The following is a 22,624-nucleotide window of genomic DNA, read 5'->3' on the forward strand; positions in this document are numbered from 1 at the left end:
TCAAAGAAAGAAACTACGCTCCAATTGGTCAATTTCCCATCAATCAAAAATATCTGTCAGTGAGTAGACTGGGTCAGATTGAAAAAGTTCAATATGGCGGCCTTCCCTCGAGTATTACCGAAGAATCTTGCTATGAATTCATTGTGTGATTTTGGACGTAAAATTCCACAAAGATTTTCTAGTTTCTGTTTCAGAGATAGATCGTTATATAACTATCGCCCAAGGGATCAATCATGGCTCGTGCGACGTTCTTGGGCCAGAGGTAATATGTCATGTGCAACCCCTTCCTTAACAACTTAGCAGTCTTTGAATTTTTTACGTTAGCCTGATAATAAAAAATCGCTCGTAATTTTTTTACATCTTTTTTTTCGGAAAAATTTTTTCCAGGGACCATGCTTGCTGGGGATTTAAATGCAGTATAAGTACTTTTTGGGTTCTATTTATTTAATGAATGTACCTTCTGCATGTATGTACATGATTATTGGCAATACACTCGCTTAATCATCGCCAGTTTTACTTACAAGGGAATTCATTGTAGAATTTGGTCACTAAGCACTTTGAAATAGACTGTCTGTGCGATTCATATTAATAAGATATCAAGGGATTTCTTTGTGAGGGAACATGGATCTTTATTCATAAAATTTAATGTACCCACAATATTTTATAGGAATTACTCATTCAAGTGACAAGAAAAATATTAAAGCCCACAGAGTCATCACTCCCATTACAGCAGAACTCCTTAGAAGTGTGCAATATGGTAACTGTTTGTCTTTTAACTTAACCCTTTAACTCCCGTGAGTGATCAAGACAGAATTTCTCCTTACAATATCAATACAATATCAAACAGATAAGTAATAAGAATTAAGAAAAACATCAATTTGGAAATAATTAGTTGATCTCATATTAAATTCTCTGAACTAACATTATAAGAATTGTACAGTTGACAGTAGGGAGAATTACAAATTTGATGAGGAAGTTAAAGGGTTCAGCATACATATTTACAGTTTCAGTCAAGATGAAGGGGCTGATCTGTCAGCACAGACATCTCTTCTTGTAAATCTTTATTTGTTTGATGGAATTCCAAAGGTTTGTAAACCCAGTTTAAAACCTATGGTCAATTGGATGTGACATTAAAGTATTCTTGTTTATTTTGTTGTCTTTTTTTTCTTTTTAATTTCTTCACAGGAAAAGAGCAATGGATGTCTTCAGCAATGCGTAATTATCTAGTTGGAAAAATTGAAGGAGGAATCATTGATCCAGATTCTACTGATAAGTATGTGTCTCTGTGTGTGTGTGTTTTTTTTTTAATTTACAGTATACATGTAGAAGCTAATCAAAACCCTCTACACCCTTTTATTAATATGCAAATTCTCCATAATGTTCTCTAAACATCTCCTATGAGGTCAACAAGGAGATTGTGCTTAGTCATCATTTCCTTTATTGTTGTGACCCCAATGTTTGATTCAGGACTTAATTGTAAGGAGAAATTAGATGCTAGTCACTGTTAGTAGTCTAAGGGTTAAATCAAAGTCTAAATCATTATCAATGGTTTCAAGCTAATGAATAAAGGGGGTTAAGTTCTAAAGAAACTTTGGTGCTGTATCGGTGGGGATTATTGCAACTTAAGATAGTTTGGCTTTCTGAACTGAGTTGATAGTGTAAATTGCCCACCATAAAAAAATTTCTGAAGGAAATGTTGCCAGGGTAAGTTCTTTGTCATTTGTTCTAACTTGCAAAGGATCTTTGCATTATTAATTTTTGAATAAAGCAGAAAGCAATAACCTATACCAATATGTAAATAAATAGCAAATAATCAAAATAAGTAAAATTTTGTTTTATATCTTGTAGATTGACTCTGGAACATTTTCAAGTTTTCTGGCCCAGTAATTCTCATTTGCTGTTAATCTATGTTCTATTATTCCTACAACACCACAGTTGCTGAGTTGGCTGAGCATGTTGTGACTATCTCCTCTTTTATTATTGTGGTCTAGTATCAACTTGTCAGAAACAAGATTAATTTTTAATTTTAATGATACTTTACCATTCTCACTGTGATAATGATAGAACTTGGGAAGCTCTGATTTAAAGTAGCTAAAAATATACAATATATTAATTGTTTGATAAGTTTTTGTTTTACTCATTTCATTTTTGCTCAAGGAGGAAAACCAATCTGGACAAATTTCCAAAGAAATTTTAAAGGCCAGTTTCCACCCCAGGTAAAGTTCTTTCTCTAATTATAAAGTCATTCTTTAATTAAGTATTTGTGAAGTCTACAGACAAGAAGGTGATGCATTTTGTGTGATTTTGTTGCTGAGTCAATACAACAAGCTTACCTGCCAATTGTGGGACTTAATTTTGTGGAATTTTTTCCCTTGGAAAGCTTTATGTTTTGATATGTTGCTGCACTCCTAGTCTAATTGCTAAATTTGCCTTTTGTGTTTTGTTTCTTTGACAGAAAACGCGACGGAACTGCTTTGTAAGTTTTTATTTAAATTTTGGTTAGGTACACATGAGAGCCTGCTTTAGAAATATCCTGTTGCTTTGAAAAGCCAGTGTACAGCTTCCCCTAGCCTTCTGAAAACAATTTTAAAAAAGGTGTTTTGTTTTAGGGCAGGGTAGTGGCTGTACACAGTCAAGTATTTACCACCAGGTCAATCTGACCTCTGTTATATTAATCTTGCAACAAAATTGGGATTTGTGTAATGTGATTGGACTGCACTATGAACCTTTGGCTGTTGTTAAGTCTAAATATATACAGGCAGCCACTGAGGAATAATTGCAAAGTTTTCCCATTGGGTTCTAGAATAGTAATTTGTATTTCTTTAAGTTTCAAGTTTCACGTTTCAAGTTTATTAAGTTTGCAGGAAAATCTTTGTACAATAATCACCTCCTGCAAATAGCGAGCTAATCTAGGCAGGCGGTGTTAAGGACATACAACACGAATTACAAAAACACGAATTATGCGAATTACTTGATTTTGCATACATTATTTGACAAAAGAGGGAATGAATATATAATGAATATGTGCTTCGGCAGACTTCGATAGCTTTCGGGAATACTGTTCCAAATTTTAGCCTCAATGATAGAAAAAGAGTTTTTATGATGATTAAGCCTAGAATAGTTAATATAGTAGTTTTAAATATATAAAGGATTGCAAGGTTGAAAATAAGCATAATATCATGGATGAATGATGTTGCTTTCATGGACCAAGTTGTTTACACTGTGTGGAAGCACACTTTCATATTTTTCAGTAGGAGTGATACTTTTTTTTACTGTAATAAAACAACCATTTACCTCATTTTAGGTGGTTTAGTGGTGGGTATTTATCTTGCCACTTCCGGCATTAATAAATATCCACTACCAGCTACCTCTGCTTTGGTGAATAGTTGCTCATTATTATCAATAGCATTTTAGCTGAGTATTATTGCTCTATAGATACCTAAAAGGAATATCCAAATATTTGTTGCCATCACTATTAACAACCAGTGATGAGTCATGAATTTTGTAGAACGCAACAACCTATTTCTTTTTCAGGCTGGTACCAAAGTATGCAGCAATCCCTGTCCCATATGTCAACTTAAAGCAGAGAGAAATTATGAGCTGGTTTATACAGTGAGTGATTAAAAAAGTAATAACTTGTTAACAGCTACTTGTGTTTGTAGAAACAATACCATTTTACTTAACTGGTTTGTTAATTTTGTCATATTCAGTAAAATTATCATAATATACAGCTGGTGGCTGGGGTCTTTTTTGTATCTTTGGTCATGTGACCTGTCAAATTGGCCCAATGTCAGGGTATTTTATGAGTGGTTTTGGTTATAAATATGTAACAGTTATGGTTCTCCACTGTACCCATGGGGCATGGACAAGTTAGGCATGGTAATGCTTGAAGTGTGTCATCCTTCTTTCCTTCTCTGACTGAGTGAAACAAAGGTAGTGGAAGATGTATACTCTCACACTTTGCTGGTGCCTAGGAATAGGTCATGCAATATTTTGTGGGGAGTAGTCTCCGTCTTTGGCAATCATGTACTTGTTAGATTTCAAGTTGTGCTATGTAGTCAGTGGTCACTAGTCGATCTACAAACTGTGCCAATTGAGTCACCCTAGATTTTTCTTAACGTGGAATTATGGCTGAGCTTGCAATGAATTTCAGGTTGTTGCAATTTCCTCCCTCCAGGGAAGTCACAGGCATTTTTCCTGGCTGGCAGGAATTTGAATGAGCTAATCTATAAAAGTTCAAATGTGTGGGAAAACTGGAGAGGTTGATGCTCGAAATTGACTGACACATTAGCCTGGCACAGTGGTTGGTGGCAAGTGAAGAAAAAAAATTTTGTAGAAGTATAGAAAATGCACAACATTAGAAATTGTTTTCAGAAACTTCAACAGCTTAAAGATTGCACTAAATTTGATTTTCAGGATGTGGGTTTATTGTCGCAGTTCATCTGCCCTCACACAGAAAAGATTCTTGAAACAATCAAAACAGGTGATAGTGCTTTCTACAAAAGGATTGGTGAAGTTATTTTAGTAAGGACAAATATAGCACTACACATAGTAACCCTTCTCTTTTTCATTTCTTTGAGGCTATCATAACCAACTCGAGTAATTTAATCATGTGCCTACCTTTTAATTTGCATCTTGGTTAGTGTGAGCACTTGCTACCCAGGAGTCTCAATAAAAGGCACTTAGTGGCAGTCAACTGCTGCCCATAAGACCTCCGACTGCTGTCTGTTTAGCCTTCAAGCAAGTTCTCTTGTTTTGATTTCACCCAATGGCACAGCTGGCTATTACACCATTGGCAGCTGCTCATGGGAAAAATTATGGAAAACCCAGTTATACAGCTTTTTTTTTTTTTTTTTTTTGCTGTGCTTGGATCATTTGTTTATTTACCCAATTGTTTTCCTTAAAATATTGAGGGGGAGTTTTCAATTGCATTAATTTTTTCTGCTCTTTTTGTTACAGGTGTTTGCCAAAAACAGCACAAACTTTTAACAAAGGCAATAATTGAAGCTCGAGACAAAGGTATGCTGTTGGGATTTTTTTTGTGGAATTTTATCAGTTTAAGATGTATTGTTGCCTTTTTGTGAATGTGGCCTAGAGAACTCAAGGAGGAGTGCACAGGAGCACAAAAGGTTGTGGTGATGTAAGAGAGAATAGAATACAGTATAGACAATTCTAAGACCTTTCCACTGATCCTAACTTTCTACATCAATCCGTTGGGCACTACACTTTGCAGTTGGTTAGTTGCAAAGTGCTCCATCTATTGCAGTCTACTTGCCCCTGTCATGGTGTATATAACTCTACTTGTGCAATTTTTTGACAGGCTTGATTCCTTACATGATACCAGGCCCAAGGGATCCACTGCGAGTCTTTCAACCTGTTGGAGTACCATCTATGTTTAAAAACAGAAAATAGAAATAAAGCTTAAAAATAACCAAAGAAATGAGTAATGAGATGAATGACTAATGCTAGCTCTGTGTGCAATTTAAACTGCCATTCCTAGACAGTAATTCATTGTGACAAAAATTTTGGCAAAGAACTTCCATGGTGCATTGCTCGCTGTCTGACTGCTTACTATGTTGAAAAGAAGCCATTTTAGTGAGTTATTCATTTCTAGGTTTACTACTCTAACCTAGAATTGGATAACTTTCTAAAATGGCCTCATTGCAACAAAGTAAGCGGTCACAAAAGAAGCAATGTACTGTGAAAGTAAGGTGAAGTATTTTTGTTGAGAATTTGACTATATTTTTTATTCTTAAGAGTGGTCATAAATATTCCTATACCTCATATTTTCACCATAACTCTTATTATGCAAGATGATCATCTCACAGCTGGAGCTTGAGGTGCCTGTGGTGGGATTTGTTTTGCTATTAAAGAGATTGTAAGTTATGCAGAAACCATTCAAAGGCATCTCTTACACTTGCTTTTTTCTTCTTGCGTGTGAACTTTTATGTAAACCGTAGGAGAATATGTCTTCTTAGTGTTAAAGTAACCAATATATGCTGATGGACATCAATAACTGCCTGGAACTATGTGTTTACTGAATATTTATTACAAAATATTTTGTACACGTTTCAGAGTGATTAGAGTATAATGATACATAGTTTTGTTGTCACTGTATTCCCACCAATAGCGCAGCTCCACTTTTTGCTCATAAACATACACAATCCACAATTCCTCCAATTGCTCCAACAAAGGGTTAACACTTGAAACATCAGCTTTTAAACTCTTAAGAGTGGCCAATTTACATTATCAACTCACTTGATAATACTAAATTACAGAGCATAATGATACATTTTACTGTCAAAATTAGTGACCATAATAAACAAAGCATTCTGTGTTGCCAATCATGTTCTCCTGGAGTAAACATAGAATTTTGTCACAACTTTTTGACTGATATTTTTTATTGATACAGTTTCAATTAATAGTATAAGAAAGCTTGGGTTAAATAAGGGCAAAATTTCCTTGAAATGTTTAATACATTTAAAACGAGTTTGGTCCATCAGTACCAAACTCATAAGATACATAATTTATAATGCAATAAAAATTATTGTTTCCTTTAAAACACCATGACAAATAATGTTTGCATTGCCCTTATGTAAGAAACATGGAAAGTTCCACATCTGATTCATTGACATTCCCAGTCAAACATTGATGTTTACTGTGAACCAAAAGGAAAAGAAAAAATCGTTGATTCTCTGACAGTAGGGAATTTTGTCACCTCACTTGTTTGCTAAAGTGTTGGGTAACATTTTTTCCTAGAAATCCAACAAAACAACTAAAATATTGCTTCATATTATATTAATACAACTATTTATAAATTTTATTTGGTTTTAAATGCGTAAGGGACATGACATAGCCACAAGCTTAACAAAACTGAGGTGCCAATATGTTGTACTTTATTAACAGTCAGCCATTATAAGAACATCTTAATTAAAGATTAAGGAAGATAAAAACAAAATAAACAAAAAAATGTCCATCTAAAAGCTTTAAGTCCCTTTGAAGTAACAACTCATAAATGCTGTTATTGTGATTTTAGAGCATTTCTACAGTGAAAGAATTTCTAAAAATGCTAACTATTAATTATTGTACTTCTCATTCATCTCTCTTGTGAAGAAACCCATTCTTCAAGTATTTGTGCCACATCCATTCTTCTAAAATCTTTGTGTTTCAAAAGTTCAATCAATTTTGCCACTGTTGCCTCATGGGGATTTGATGACCATATTTTCAGAATTTCATCAGTGGGGTTTCTCTGCTGTTGTACAAAGTCAATCTCATCTCTAGAGAGCCCAACTTTCTCACCCAGCATTCGAAAGTCATCCCATCGCACATCTCTCAGGACATTCAGTGACAAACAGACTCTCGAATATACTGGTAGAGGTAAGTTTCTGACACTCATTGACAGCCATTCATTTGCCAGGCTTCTTCCAGCATCTACCACATCCTGTTTCATCTTAGTGTCTTTTTCCTCTCTGGTAGAGCTTTCATCAGATAAGTTGGTCTTTTCAACTGTTTTAGTAAGTTTCATTACTGCCTCCTCTTGGTCCTGCTTTTCTGTAGGTCCCTCTGTAACAGGAGAAATAATACATAAAATGACAAAAATTCTACAATAACATGTAAACAGAGTGCAATGTAGCATGTAGTTTGAAACATTAGGTAAATGTATGTTCTATGTCCAAGTAACCTCCAGGGCCTTAAAAATCAAAATGCTAGGTGTTGGCTCAAAACACCAGCTTGTTATATTTTGTTTCCCAATATATTTAATAATTCCAAAATCTAAATACTATTGATATAGCAATCTTGACTGAAGACACAGCAATCACATAAAAAAAGAACAGTATTTCATAACTGATAAACTACTAGGACTTTCCAGGCTCTGTGGCAGAAAAATGGCTATGAATGTAATGTAATTAACCCTTTCATTCCAGTTAACCCTGTAACCACTAAGGGTGATTAGCATCTAAACTCTCCTAACAATATCACTCCTTGATCATGTCAAAAGAAAAGATCACCAACATAAGAAACCCTTGATTGATTAAACAAATTCTCTTTGTCAGCATATATAGGAATCTTAGAGAACTGAGTAGGAAGAATAAGCATACTGATGTTAGGGAGAATATGCATACTGATGTTAGGGAGAATATGCATACTGATGTTAGGGAGAATATGCATACTGATGTTAGGGAGAATATGCATACTGATGTTAGGGAGAATATGCATACTGATGTTAGGGAGAATATGCATACTGATGTTAGGGAGAATATGCATACTGATGTTAGGGAGAATATGCATACTGAGTTAGGGAGAATATGCATACTGATGTTAGGGAGAATATGCATACTGATGTAAGGGGGAATATGCATACTGATGTTAGGGAGAATATGCATACTGATGTTAGGGAGAATATACATACTAATGTTAGGGAGAATATGCATACTGATGTTAGGGAGAATATGCATACTGATGTTAGGGAGAATATACATACTGATGTAAGGGAGAATATGCATACTGATGTAAGGGAGAATATACATACTGATGTTAGGGAGAATATGCATACTGATGTTAGGGAGAATATGCATACTGATGTTAGGGAGAATATGCATACTGATGTTAGGGAGAATATACATACTAATGTTAGGGAGAATATGCATACTGATGTTAGGGAGAATATGCATACTGATGTTAGGGAGAATATACATACTGATGTAAGGGAGAATATGCATACTGATGTAAGGGAGAATATACATACTGATGTTAGGGAGAATATGCATACTGATGTTAGGGAGAATATGCATACTGATGTTAGGGAGAATATACATACTGATGTTAGGAAGAATATGCATACTGATGTTAGGGAGAATATGCATACTGATGTAAGGGAGAATATGCATACTGATGTTAGGGAGAATATACATACTGATGTTAGGGAGAATATGCATACTGATGTTAGGGAGAATATACATACTGATGTTAGGGAGAATATACATACTGATGTTAGGGAGAATATACATACTGATGTTAGGGAGAATATACATACTGATGTTAGGGAGAATATGCATACTGATGTTGGGGCGAAAAGGGTTAAAAAAAAAGAGCAAGTCTTCTCTCCACCACAATAACAACAATCAAGAACTTATCATGGTACATGATACTGTTGAGATACTATGAAATCATAAAGAGCCATTGAAAAATGAAAAGTTGGTGGCCGAGGATAATTTGCTCTTACTTGACACAAAAGGGCTGAAAACTAGAGAGATTTTAATGCCATATTGTTGGTAAATCCTTAAAACTTAATAATTAACAAATGTCACTGTTACTGTTACATTTGAATCATGCATACCAATCTTTTGGCCAAGTTTACAAAGAGTCTCCACTACTTTCTCACATTGATTCTTCCAGTTGAACTTCTGTGTGTAACCATCCCTCAGTTGCTTTGCTTCTTCGCGGCGAAGTTCTGGGTCTTTATCTCTGACTTGCTGTATCCTGTCAGCCCAAACCTCTGGTTTGACTGAGTCCACCACGTGTGAATTTCCAAATAACACAGTCTTTAGAACCATGCCAAGTCCACAGTGTTCACTGATCAGCACAGGTAAGTCTGCAGAAATGGCAAGAAGACCACTCATTCCAAATCCTTCATTTCTTGAAGGTTTAATGGCAAGATCCACTTTACACATCAATTTTCGCCACTCTTCACGGCTTCCAGCAACACACACATCCAGTTGTTGTGAATTGATCCCCTCATTAAGCAAAGCCTTTGTAATGCCAGCAGTCTCATCATGTGACTTCACAACAACAGTCAGATGATAAGATGGTGTATTCAATAATTTGATTGCTTTCGCTGCAACATCACATCCTTTGATGCTAAAATGACTCAAAGATCCACTTATTAGCACATGGAAGGTTGCCAAATCCTCATAAACCCGGCGCACACCAATAAGGTCTTCACAAACACCTGGTGTGAGGTTGATGACATTTTCCTGTTTTAAGGAATAACGCAGTGCTCGTCTACATGATTCTGCAGTCTTTGAACCAATTGCAATAACAGCATCAGCCTTTTCACACATTTTCCTTTGCAGTTCATTTTCATACCTAGCTGTATGACATTCTTCATGAAACGAATGCACAACCTGAACCCATTTGCATTTCTTCAAATCTTTTATGGCTTGAGCTTGTCGACCCAAATTAGTTCCATGAGAATGTATGAACAGAACATCAATATTAAGATTATCTGGAGGAAAACACAGTAGCTCTGCTGATGAAAATCCATCATGGTCCTTAGATTCAACAAGTTGAATGTTTAGACTTCTGGCATGTTCTCGCTGTTGTTGTGTGTTCTTTGGCACAAAACCAGTCACACAGAGCCTGTCATTTCTTCCCAATTCAATTACTAACTGTCCATTGACAGTTTTGTTCCAGCCATCAACATCTGATGCCAAAGTAACATTCAGTTTTGAAACTGCAATTTAGACAAAAAATAATATGAAATAACAAGTAAACTAAACTAAGATTATCTTAAAACCTGTAGTTCATCTCATTTAAAAAAACTTTTTAGAAATCACTGAAACCCCACTCCCAACAAACATATTTACCCCCCACAAAAAAGGTGATTGCATTTGTTAAATCAACCACAGAGATCTTACAGTATCATAATTACTCCAACCAATACCTTTCTTTCAAATGGAATTAAATTTTAATGTTTAAGATAACTTAAAATTAGTTGTACCTAGACAACATTTTTAAAATTTCAAACCAAGTTATTTTAACCTCTCCATCGTGATAAGTTCACAAATACATGATGGAAGAAAATAGATATGGCTATTTGGGTCTACATGTAATTGCATTATGTTCACGTTGTTTCGTAATGTGCAAGTTCAAGAGTAAAATTTCTGCATAGCCCCATACTACATTATGCATTCAGTTTTTGGATAGAGGAAACAATGACAAAAACAACACATTGCCATTGGGAAAACAGAATTGTTTTACAATAGTATGGGGCTGTGCGGAAATTTTACCTTATGTTATTGCCGTAATTGACTATAAGCATTTCCGGTTTGCTCAGAACAAAGAGTCTTTCAAGATAATTTCTCGAATGTTTCAACAACTGACATGCCCCTAATATCTATCTCAAGTCCCGAGGATATATTAGAATAAAACTTAATTCCGCAATGCAAATGAATCCAGTCACCAAATTGCCAAGTCATACAGTTTGTAAGTTGGTTCAAAATTTATATGATAGCCAAATCGAATTTAATTTTTTTGTTTCGTAATATTGCCATACACTACCTATAGTAAACTTTCGCATCTTAAAGTGAACTATTTAAACATTTTAACGGAGTTGGGCGTCTGCTGGTAACTTTCAAAGCTCATTTTAGTGTTAATTACAGAATAACATCCCTATTTAGATGAATGACAGAGGCCTCTAACTTACCTGAGTTTCCACTCGCCATATCGAGAGATCGCGTGTACAAAGTTATAATCCATTTATCATTTCCTCGAAGACTTCATCTAATAGATGTCTATATAGATGTCTGCCTACGTCTACAAAAAGTAATCCCTTGAAAAGAGTGGGCCCACATGTAGCAATTAGGGTCCGAACGAGTTAGTGACCCGCGAAATTGCCGAAATTTGTGAAAATCATTCATATAACGCTACACATAGTGTCCTCAAAACATATTTTAAGAGAGATTCTGACTTCTGTTAGGGATAAAACCTCTTTGATATTGTATTTCTAGCTGTTTTCAGCTGTCTCATTCGCGCCCCTGAAAAAGGTATGTACTGTGAATAAGATGCGGACACGAGTTCCGTAGCAAAGCCCTTTATAGCATGTAGGTGTGCACTCCCTACCCACCCCTTCTTAGTGGTAATTCATAACCAAGGTTTGATGATGGTTAGTGGCTTATGGCACCAGTTTCTTTTGAGTTGTATTAAACCCAACGCAAATTAATCAAGGTGGACAACCGGAACAAAGGAAATAACCCAAGAAGACTGACTGAGGATCCAAGAGTTTGTTCATTAAAATTTCATTGTGTTTTTAAACTGGAAGTATATGTTAACCACAACCAAAACTTCACAGATACAATGTGTGAAACTTTATTTACAAAAAGCTTATTGTAAATGTGACATTTTCACAAAAGATCACCTTTTCTTAAATAAAACATAAGTAAAGTTACACTTAAACATAAAAAAGAAACCTTCAAACCAAAGACTTCTTCTCTTTGTGACACTACTTTAAGTGGTATCACATTTCTTTTCTCCCAGTTTCAATGTCAAATATCTATTTTGAGTTATTATTATTATAACCTATCTATTTTGAATTATTATTATTTTAATCTTTCAATCACAGATATTTATTTTTAAGTTAGTACCAGGTGAGAGGCCATTACATGGATACCCTCTGCTTATGAACCACTTTCTTACAGTACTTACTTAGTCTATATATAAATGCTTACAGTGTTCTCCACAAGCCCTGGCAGCCGGCGTTTTTGCCGGATACTCACGTCTCAAGCGCCCGCTACTTTCGTTTGACAAAGCCACAGAAAACAATTCCCTTTTTTTTTTTTGTAAGACAATTTCGAGCGTAGCTTGAATTTGCACTTGATTTGGAAGCTCTGGTTACTTTACCATCACAGCAGACTTCTTCAAAATCTGTGGAGAACACTGAGCTAAAAAGCCATCTAATTTAGAAAAATAAACAGCTTTGGCTATGATTGCTACACAGTTGTGCTTATCAATTTCTGTGACTTGTGATTCACAAAAACTTTTATTTGTGCTAATATTGTCAACCTAAGATTGATGACTAATGCAAAAAAGACTAAAATTCCAAATTCAAAAACTAAAAGTTTTTTAAAACAGTTTATCAGTCTTTTTCAACTCCTCCACTACTACAACAGTTATACTCCTATAATATTTCCTACCTTTGTACTTTTTATGCTAACATTTTTACATTTGCTGATTAAATCTCACAATTTAATTGCAGGAAACACCCTTCACATGCTTGTTCTGCCACTGAAAATATTTCAGCACCTCATCTATCAGTGCAGTGTATCAACTGTAGTTAACACTGAAAACATTTGTCTCCTCCTGCCAAACCACCCTAATATTATACACTCTTCATTATTTCTAACTAATTCTTAATCCCTTTTTTTTCCAACCAGTCTTCCAGAATGGTTGCAACATCCCATCTCTCCATTTCATCATCTTTGAGTATCATTAAAAGATTTTCCACAGTTGATTCAGGATTTGAATGCCACATTTGAAGAAGTTCATAAGTAGGATTACTTTTCTGTTCTAAAACTTTTGTCAAATCTTTATCAAATCCCATTTTTTCTCCAAGCAGGCGAAAATCTTTAAAAGACAAGTCATTCTTTATGTTAAGTTTCATGCAGATTTTACTCAAAATAGAATAAGGAATGTCTTGAGCTTTGACAGGCTTTCCTGTCTGATTCCTGTTTGATTTACTATCATTAACACTATCTAATGTTGCTGCGGCACCATCTGCCTGATCAAATCCACTTCCATTTTCCTTGACCTCCTTTGCTGCTGCATGGCCCACCTCCTGAGTCCTCTCCTGGACAATTTCAACCTTTTCCTTGTAGTCCATGCTCTTACTTTCAGACTCTCTTGTTACAAGGCTCAGTTCCTGAGTCCTGCTCTGGAGAACATCAACCATCTCCTTGTTAGCTTTTCTCTCACTTTGGTTGATTTTCTTTTTTCCTGCAAGCCTCAGCTCTGGGCTTCCAAGGTTACCATTTTCAGGCATTCTCTCCTCATATACCATTACCTTGGTTTCACATTGCTGGACTTCTGGATCCCCTCCCCTTGCTTGGTCAGACTCTTCACCGTGCTCAACACATTGTTTGAAATCTTCTGAAGAGAGAAAGAAAAGACATTCTTTTAATCAAGTTGCTAAAAACAATGAAAAATATATATCAAAACATACACAAATAAAAAAACCACAAAGTATTTCTTTGCTCACTGTTTCCATGTTAAATTGGGAGTTGGAGTGTTAATCTTTTTTTTTTGTGTGGAGAGAGGAAAACAAAAGTAGAGTTCCCTGTGAAAAATTCTTGAGCAAGGACAAAAACCAATAACAAAATGAACCCACATTTGATAGACACCAAGTTCGAAAATTGAACCCAAGCCACATTATAATCTACCAGAGTACAAAACACAGAGCTGAGCACTCAAGCTGAGCACTCAGGAAGTGGAGAGACACACTCAACTATGTCTTGTGTTCCTCCCTACACTTCTTTCATGCTCTAACTGCTTCTTTCCTGCTTTACAACAGAACAGAGCACAGTCAAGGCTTCTCTATTTGTTACATAAAGAGAGTAAAAGTAAGGGTAGAGTGACTGTACATAACCCTAGTGGCCCACCCAGCTAGAGTTTATCCAGGTCTCAATGTATCATGATGCAAATAGGGGTATTACCACTCCCCCTGGATAGAATGCTCCACTGTCCATCACAAGGTTACCCACCCCTGCATTTCTTCAGGCTTCCCTGAAAATTAGGTGGTACCCATTCATACTCCTGGGTGGAGAGAGGCTAAAAGTGTCTTGCCCAAGAACACAACACATTGACCTGCCTGATCTTGAACACAGACCTCTGGCCACTGCGTCTCCCAATAAAGGGACTACATTAAGGACAAAAGATGTAAACACAATGCTAGTGAAAGGCAGTTTGAGTTAAAAGTATCAAGAGCAGAGCTTTGGTTTCCCTTTTTCAAAATATAAGAAAAAATAAGAACAACTTTTTGCAGAAATTTTGTATTTAATTTGTAATAGTTGAGACTCACTCAACAGTTGTAACTCAAGGCATTCATAGGTATTTTATTGAATGATATATGATGCCATTGAAATTACCTCTTGTACAATGCAGAAAAAAATTTGTGATACTATAACTCTTCAGAGAAAAAAAAAACCTGGAGTGGGAGTAAATTCAGGTAAATCAACAATTCACCAACATTAAATTTTGCTATACCATTAGAGCTAGCTCTCAAAGTGAACCTTCTCTTAGCGTGGACAAGCACTCTGTGAATCTGTGATAAATCAAACACACCTTGTTTGCTTGGAAACATTGTAAGCATTCTGTCAACAAGATCTTCACATTGCTTCTCCCAGTTGTATTTTTCCTCATACTCTTTGCGAAGCTTCTTCGCTTCTGACATCAGATCTTCTGGCCTTTTTTCTAGGACTTCTTTTATCCTCTCTGCCCAAACTTCAGGTTTATTTGATTTAATGACATGTTCTTCTCCAGAGGGTAATTTCTTCAGAGCCATTCCAAAACCACAATTCTGGCTGACAAGTACTGGGAGGTCAGCAGAAATAGCACGGAGGTTGGTTGTGCCGAAGCCCTCTGTTCGTGCTGGCATAATGATAAGATTGACTTGACACAGCTGACTCTTCCAATTTTCCAAGTTAGAACTTTGCAAACGTCGCACAGTAAGCTGGTTCAGCTCAATCCCTTCCTGAAGGAGTTGGTTCTTGAGGTCTTCAGTATCTTCATCTTTGTTGACAATATAGATCAGATGGCATGATACCTCTTTCAAGAACGTCATGGCCTTGGCTGCAATATCCAGCCCCTTTACTTTGTAATACTTTGCAAACCATGTTGCACTGATCAAGATGCGGAAGATTTCTCCACGTTGTTGGAATGCTCGCACACCTACCAATTCCTTCATGATCCCTGGAGTTAAATCAATGACATCATTGCTCTTTCCACAATGACACAGTTCAGATCTGAAGGTGTCTGCTACTTTGGGACCAATTGCAATTACACAGTCTGCTTTCCGACTCAGTTTAAGCTGTAGCTGGTGCTCTGACTCCTGCTCACATTTGTTATCCATATATTTAGCAAGTTCTTCGCCAATGGTATGGATGATGTGAAACCATTTACATTTCTTAGCTGTTCTTATGTTCTGTGCATGTTTTCCCTCATGAAGCCCATATGAGTGCATGAACAAAACATCAATTTCAAGATCATCTGGTGGGAAAGACAGGAGTTCCATTGAAGAAAAACCATCTAGTTCTTGGCCATCAACAAGTTCAACATTTAACTTCTTGGCCTGTTCTTTCTGTTCCTGGGTGCTTCTTGGCACAAGTCCAGTCACTTTCACTTTTGAATTTTTTGCAAGTTCAATAAGTAACTGGTTGTTCACCAATGTGTTCCATCCAACTGCACCAGTGGCCAAGGTTATGTTTAATCTACATTTCTCCATATTTTACTGCTGAGAAGCCAACTGTGGAAAAAGGAGGAAAGAAAACTAAATTTTATTTGAAAATTCAAACTCAACTGTGTCATCTAGAGTCAGGTATAACTAAGAGTATTTGCTCTTACTAAAGAATGACATGACTGATGGGTGACTGAAATAAATTTCAAAAGCAAGCAAGGAAGAAGAAGGTTTATGACTAGGTGTGTTAACTACTTGGTTCTGCAAAAGTTCTTTATTCATACACACACAAATGAAAGTAATAATCCTATATTGAACTAAACTCACGAGTTTATATATTTGGTAGCATTTCTGCACATATTACGGTTGGGACAATATACCCTCATTGACAAGTACTTACACTGCGACAAAACGTGACAAGACGTGAATGGCGGAATGAATAGGATTAATGATAGCTCAAATGAATTGCTGATTATGCAACATCTCCCCTCTACTAAAAAAAAAACTTAGGCTTTAACTGAAATGCTGAAACTAATTAAATTGTCTCTATAAGTCTTTTAGGTCTTGTAATCACATGTCTTGGTCATTTGCTGTTACTGCTGCTGCCACGCTTCATACTTTGAGCAGGTATGGGAGCAATCTCTTGTGCTGGACGAATAAAGCAACGATTCCTCACTAACTGGGCTCCCTTAGTAGTTTCAACACTGTACAATCTCGGTTGAGATGCTACTGGTGTTTTGGTAATGGTTGCTGGAACCCATTGGTTACACTGGGGGTGAACTTGTATGTACACTCTCTGATTCTGTGGCAGTGAAGGTAGATCCCTTGCAGTTTTTTTGTAGTGTTTGCACATTTTGATCTTGTCTTTCACCATTTGCTCTTGGACAACCTGGTAATGAGGATTCTGGATAGGGGATTTGGTTGGAAGTAATGCTCTGTACTTTCGTCCACTCAATAGCTCTGCAGGTGATGGTATGCTGGTAGTAAGGTGTGTGGCTCTGTAGATCAACATAGCTAAGCTTGGATCATGTTCTGTGGCTGCACATTTCCTCATACACTGCTTGACCGTCTGCACCATATGTTTGATGAAACCATTACTCTGTGGGTAACAAGGACTAGACATGATGTGGTCAAAGCAGTATTGGTTTGCAAAGGCTGCAAATTCCTTCAATGAGAATGGGGGGCCGTTGTCTGTCATAACAGTTTGAGGCACTCCATATTCGCTAAACACTTGCTTCAGAATCTCGGTGGTAGCACTTGTGTTGGTGCTGCGTATTTTCCGGATCACAGGAAACCTTCTGTAGTAGTCTGCTATCAGGAAGTAGGTAGTAGACTGAAACTCAAAGAAATAAATTCCTAACTTCTCCCAATGTCCTTGAGGAACTTCACGGGGCAACAGTGTCTCACATTGTTGGCTCCTTGAGAACGTCTGGCACACTTCACAACCCTGTGCTGCCTGTAGTAAATCTGAGATTATTCCTGGCCAGAATACTGCTTCTCGGGCTCTTAGTTGCATCTTCTCAAAACCAAAATGACCCTCGTGGAAAGTTTGGAGGACTCTGCTACGCAATTTCTCAGGAACTATGAGTCGATGGCCTTTGAAGAGTAGACCATTCTCAGCGCTGATCTCTTCTCTGTAGCTCCAGTAGTCTACAAGAAGTGGGTGGCAATCTTTCTTTAATTCAGGCCATCCATTTGCAACCACTTACATCAGTGAACCGGAAATAGTGTCTTCTACAGTTGCGCGTCTGAAATCTCCAACTCTCATAGAATCAGCAGGGATTTCCTCTGTGAGCATGTGAACTGAGATAAAATCTTCCTCGTCTTCTCCTTCTTTAGGTGCTGGCTGGGGAGACACTCTGGACAGTGCATCAGCTACGACATTATCCTTCCCTTTCAGGTATTCAATGTTTACGTCATACTGGGATAGTCTCAGCAATAGCCTCTGAAGGCACACAATGGATTTCTTCCACACGCTGACCAATGGCTTGTGATCTGTTTACACTGTCGCTGTGTATCCATACACATAATGATGAAATCTTTCAAGAGCAAAAACAACACTAAGCAGCTCTCGTTCAATGTTAGAGTAAGATTGTTCCATCTCAGTGAGGGCTCTAGGTGCGTAGATCACAGGCTTATCATCTTGGATAAGAACTGCTCCTAAGCCTTTCTTGGATGCATCTGACTGAATAGTGCTAGCTTTACCCCAATCAAAATATGCCAACACTGGTGCACTTGTAATCTCTTTCTTGATAGCCTCATATGCTGTTTGTTGTGAGCTTTCCCAGGTAAAGAGAGTATCCTTCTTACAGAGCGTTCTAAGTGGTGCTGTTAAACCTGCCAGTGCTGGACTGAACTGGTTTAGGTACTTTACCAGTCCTGGGAAGCTTTGCAAATCTTGAAGGTTTTCTGGTGGTTTCATCTCTGTGATGGCTTGCACCTTTTTGGGGTCCATCCTATACCTGGCTGGGGTAAGGTTTCCTCTGAAGAATGCACAATCTTGAGACTTGAACACAAATTTGTTTGCATTGAAAGTGAGATTGTTAACTCTCGCTGTTTCTAGCGGGGTGATGACTGCAATGTCATGGGTAGTTTCTTCGTTGCTGTGGCAAAGGATATTGTCAATGATTCCAACACTATTTGGGTACACTTTTCAGTACTCTGTCAATTCTTTCCTGAAAAACATCTTCTGATACCTTTAGCCCAAAGGGTAGGCGTAGCCATTGGTACTTACCCCAGGGTGTATTGAAAGTTGTCAGGAAACTGCTTTCTTTGTCAACAGAGACATGCCAATACCCTGATTTCACGTCAAGCAAGCTGAAATACTTCAAATCTGCTAATTCTGGTAAGATATCATCGACTGTCCTGCTGTACCACTGATTCCTCTTCATCGCTCGGTTGAGATCTTTGGATCAAGACATAGTTGTAAGGAACCTTTTGGTTCTTAACTGGAACAATCGAGTTAATCCACTCGGTGTGCTCCCTTACTTCCCTTACTTAGTGACTCCAAGCTGTGTCAATCTCTCCAATTCTGCTTTGTAGAGTGGTTTTAGGCTGACTGCAACTTGGCGTGGTGGGTGTTGAACGGGTTTGTAGCCTTTCTTTAACTGGATACTACAAGGTCCACCTGGCAAAGTTCCTATGCCTTGAAACTCATCGGCATGTTCCTGCAGTAAGTAATCCTAAGTTGTGGGCAATGAGTGTGTCCTTCCATTAATAGTTATCTTCTCTTTAGTGCTCCTTTGGATCACCGGTACCACTGGATCAGTGCATTTCTGAACTCTTGGAATTACTGGACCATCATTGGTTTTTCGCAGGCTCTTCCACGAGTTTTTTGATAGACCTATCTGTTTTAGCTTGGACAGCAGGTTTCTGGATTTCAGGGAAATTGACATATTCCATGATTAATGCTTGCTTTCTGCCTAGGATCATATGACCTTTGCTGTCTGCAACTTCGCACAAAACTGTGAATATCTTGTTACCATGGTAAAGGTACACAATGCAGGTTTTCCACTGGACTGTCATTGTAGCCTTTGAGGTTCACAGTTGGTTTGCCCAACTTCAAGTTGTTTCCAAAGAGTGCTTTAGCCTTGTACAATGGCAGAATGTTACAACTTGCACCGGTATCAACCTTGCAGTCAATCTGGAAGATTTGTGATGAAGATTCTTGGCTGAGCTGTAGTGGGGGGATGCGAGGTTCTGGTTTTGGATGATTGAGACTTTCCACTGTTACTGTCTTGAGGTGATGAATAGGTGCCTTGAAGTAAACTGGCTTGTATTCATTCAGTACGCAGTCCACGCACTCAGAAGCTGTTGTAGACTAGACTTGTAACTCATTAACACGTGCATCTTTACTCTTTGATTTGCACATGGAACCGTAATGCCCTTCCTTCCAACATTTGAAGCACTTTGCCTTCTTTGCAGGACACTCACTTTTGGGATGTGATGGTTTTGCTCCACAGTAGAAACAAGTTTCCCTCTTTGACCTTCCTTGTTTCTGATTATTGGAAGCTGGTCTTTGTGGCTGCCGTCTGTTCTGGCTGGCTCTTGATTGCCTGTTTCCTTGGAGTTATGAACTTCCATTTGTAGGGGTTCGCCTTTGAATTCCGGTCACATGTAACTGACTTGGTGTGCTGTGGTGTCCTGATTCTGAGCAATTTCTATTGCCTCTTCTAGCATCAATTCTGAACCTTTTTCAATGCATTTGTAATAGGCCTCTTTGGAGCATAGTCCAATAACTATTGCATCTCGAAGTAGTCAATCACGAGCTTCTGAAGGATATTCACACTGGTTGCACAGAATAGTGGCTTTGTCAATGTACTGTGCAAGGCTAAGATCACCTTGCTCCAGGCCGCGGAAGTTTGATGCGGCTGCAAGTGCATTGGATTTCGGCTTTGTCCACTCCATGAACTTTTTTAACAGCACACTTGGATCTCTCTTCTCTTCCATGGTGAGATTCAGTGACTTAATGTGTGTTCTTCCAGCTTTTCCTGCTCAAATGAGAACATAATTTGCTTTCACAGCTTTGCTCTTCAAAGCTAGTGGACCATTCAAAAGAAGTTCACATTCCTCAACCCAATCCAAGCACTTTTGGTAACATTTGGGGCCAGGCGTGAAGTTTCCTTTTGGTGCCGGTAAATGCTCCAATGCAGCCATTGCAGATTGAGAGGGTTGATGTTTTTGAAGAGCTGGTGGTGATCGCTGTTGACATTAGTCTTAGCTGGGTTTGTTAAATCCTGACACCATGTTAACTACTCGGTTCTGCAAAAGTTCTTTATTCACACACACACACACACACACACACACACACACACACACACACACACAAATGAAAGTAATAATTCTATATCAAACTAAACTCACGAGTTTATATATTTGGTAGCATTTCTGCATATATTACAGTTGGGACAATATACACTCATTGACAAGTATTAATATATATATTGTGACAAAACGTGACAAGACAGAAATGGATTGATGATAGCTCAAATGAATTGCTGATTATGCAACAAGGTGGTCTTCTTGTTTAACTTGTTACAAGTGACAACACTGTTGCTATATTTTCATAGAGTAGGTATTAGTTTTGCGTATAATAAGTCTAATAAACAAGTAAATCAGATACTTATTGACATATATTCTATAATTTAAATACTATTGTGCATGGTTGTTTTAAAGGACTATGCATTTGTTAAATTTTTTTTAGAACTTATTTTAAATATCAGCTTACTAACTGCAATGTTAAAATGTTCTTACTTAATAAATTTATCAGTCTGTCATAATAACATAATGTGAACTGCCAAGAATACAAATAATTTTTAACGGCTGCTGTATTTCACAAGAATTCCTTAATTTTGTCTCATGTTTTACTTCAACACCAATAAAACAGTCACAGGTCATCTCAGGCAAGGGGGGAGCACATCCTCTACACCCCTTCCCTAGATCCACCCCTGTTGCTACTTTGCCCTTCCTGCCCTCCTTCACTAATGGGATGCTTGTCCACTGCAAGGAAACCTCCCAAGATCAGTTTTGTCAGGTTCCCATTACAGTTTTATGGCACCCACAGACACGCTTAGCAGATAGAGATACTGTAATAGGAAAGTGTCTTTCCCAAAAACAGATTTTGAAGCTTGACCCCTTCGCCCTGATTAAAGAATATTATAAAGAATATTATCATGATCAAGCAACTGTATCCCTGATTGGCTTTGATCGATTGAAAGTGCTACATTTAATACATGACAAGAGGCAGAATGAAAACAACAATCTATATTTAATTTTCAGGATTTGAAATCAACTCAGCAGCTGCGATTACTAGATGACGCGTCCAGATGCAGATCGAATGTCATCACTAATTACTCAAGGCATGGCATCAGAAAACTCATGGTTTTGCCAACGTTTCCTCGCAAAGCTATATTTAAACCATGAGAAATTGAGAATTTAAAAAAATTCGCTGGATGTATGTACAACTTTGAAAGAGAAAATATGCTTAAATCTCATGCGTTACAGATTCGTTTGGAGAATTCATACAAGACAATCATAACACATTTTCTGGCTTGAAAGCGATCGAGTAATCACTATGCGCATTGTCTAAATATTGATCGAAAACAAAACTGCATAGGAGTTAAGAACCTAACAGCTGGAATCCCCTCATACGCGAGCAAAAGATGAATAGGACTAACACCGATTCTTTCATTTTCGTTTCTTAATGGGGGATCCATTGCGTTTTCCTCTTTCGGTTTTGAACTTTTGCAGATTAGCTGCATTAGAAACCTGCCGGTAATCAAATCGGGGAGAATTTAAATTTGTAGAACTTACTTGCTATGTAACATTCATTTATGGTCATTGATTCGCTGTAGCTGGGATGGTTTCCTTCGCTTCTCATTCTTGTCTCGACATCTGGAGTCGCTTCTGCATCGCACCAAACTTGCTAAACACCCCCCCGGTTTCACCTTCGCGGAAATT

The 22,624-nt window shown here is 37.5% G+C and overlaps 3 protein-coding genes across 4 annotated transcripts; 1 reads left to right on the plus strand and 2 right to left on the minus strand.

Moving 5' to 3' along the window:
- Window positions 1-87: 87 nt before the first annotated feature.
- On the plus strand, window positions 88-6,054 carry LOC131792002 (uncharacterized). Its single transcript, XM_059109367.2, has 10 exons — window positions 88-262; window positions 668-757; window positions 1,186-1,273; window positions 1,849-1,883; window positions 2,158-2,216; window positions 2,456-2,476; window positions 3,535-3,612; window positions 4,417-4,483; window positions 4,960-5,019; window positions 5,321-6,054. The coding sequence occupies exons 1-10, from the start codon at window positions 94-96 to the stop codon at window positions 5,410-5,412; spliced, it is 759 nt and encodes a 252-aa protein (XP_058965350.2). The 5' UTR covers window positions 88-93; the 3' UTR covers window positions 5,413-6,054.
- Window positions 6,028-11,603, minus strand: LOC131791994 (uncharacterized). Its single transcript, XM_059109355.2, has 3 exons — window positions 11,426-11,603; window positions 9,338-10,453; window positions 6,028-7,563 (listed from the first exon to the last, which is right to left on the minus strand). The coding sequence occupies exons 1-3, from the start codon at window positions 11,442-11,444 to the stop codon at window positions 7,097-7,099; spliced, it is 1,602 nt and encodes a 533-aa protein (XP_058965338.2). The 5' UTR covers window positions 11,445-11,603; the 3' UTR covers window positions 6,028-7,096.
- A 468-nt stretch (window positions 11,604-12,071) lies between these two features.
- Window positions 12,072-22,612, minus strand: LOC131792023 (uncharacterized). Of its 2 annotated transcripts, none has more exons than XM_059109394.2 (3): window positions 22,478-22,612; window positions 15,055-16,234; window positions 12,072-13,860 (listed from the first exon to the last, which is right to left on the minus strand). In XM_059109394.2, exons 2-3 carry the CDS (start codon window positions 16,211-16,213, stop codon window positions 13,121-13,123), a joined length of 1,899 nt encoding a protein of 632 aa, XP_058965377.2. In that variant the 5' UTR covers window positions 16,214-16,234; window positions 22,478-22,612; the 3' UTR covers window positions 12,072-13,120. The 2 variants fall into 2 exon arrangements, with proteins under 2 accessions (XP_058965377.2, XP_058965370.2); XM_059109387.2 differs by having other exon boundaries at window positions 12,072-13,863.
- Window positions 22,613-22,624: the final 12 nt, after the last annotated feature.

Source organism: Pocillopora verrucosa, chromosome 4, assembly GCF_036669915.1.
Source record: "Pocillopora verrucosa isolate sample1 chromosome 4, ASM3666991v2, whole genome shotgun sequence".
Lineage (NCBI taxonomy): Eukaryota > Metazoa > Cnidaria > Anthozoa > Scleractinia > Pocilloporidae > Pocillopora > Pocillopora verrucosa.

What these genes read in the sequence shown, in the direction of transcription:
- LOC131792002 (XM_059109367.2), top strand. Translation starts at nt 94, where the DNA reads ATGGCGGCCTTCCCTCGAGTATTACCGAAGAATCTTGCTATGAATTCA. An exon ending in CCTTAGAAGTGTGCAATATG is followed by an intron (nt 758 to 1,185) that starts GTAACTGTTTGT and finishes ATTTCTTCACAG; the next exon opens with GAAAAGAGCAATGGATGTCT. An exon ending in AAGGCCAGTTTCCACCCCAG is followed by an intron (nt 2,217 to 2,455) that starts GTAAAGTTCTTT and finishes TTTCTTTGACAG; the next exon opens with AAAACGCGACGGAACTGCTT.
- LOC131791994 (XM_059109355.2), bottom strand. An exon ending in TAAACTTGGCCAAAAGATTG is followed by an intron (nt 7,564 to 9,337) that starts GTATGCATGATT and finishes CTCCTGTTACAG; the next exon opens with AGGGACCTACAGAAAAGCAG.
- LOC131792023 (XM_059109387.2), bottom strand. Translation starts at nt 16,213, where the DNA reads ATGGAGAAATGTAGATTAAACATAACCTTGGCCACTGGTGCAGTTGGA. An exon ending in AATGTTTCCAAGCAAACAAG is followed by an intron (nt 13,864 to 15,054) that starts GTGTGTTTGATT and finishes TTCTCTCTTCAG; the next exon opens with AAGATTTCAAACAATGTGTT.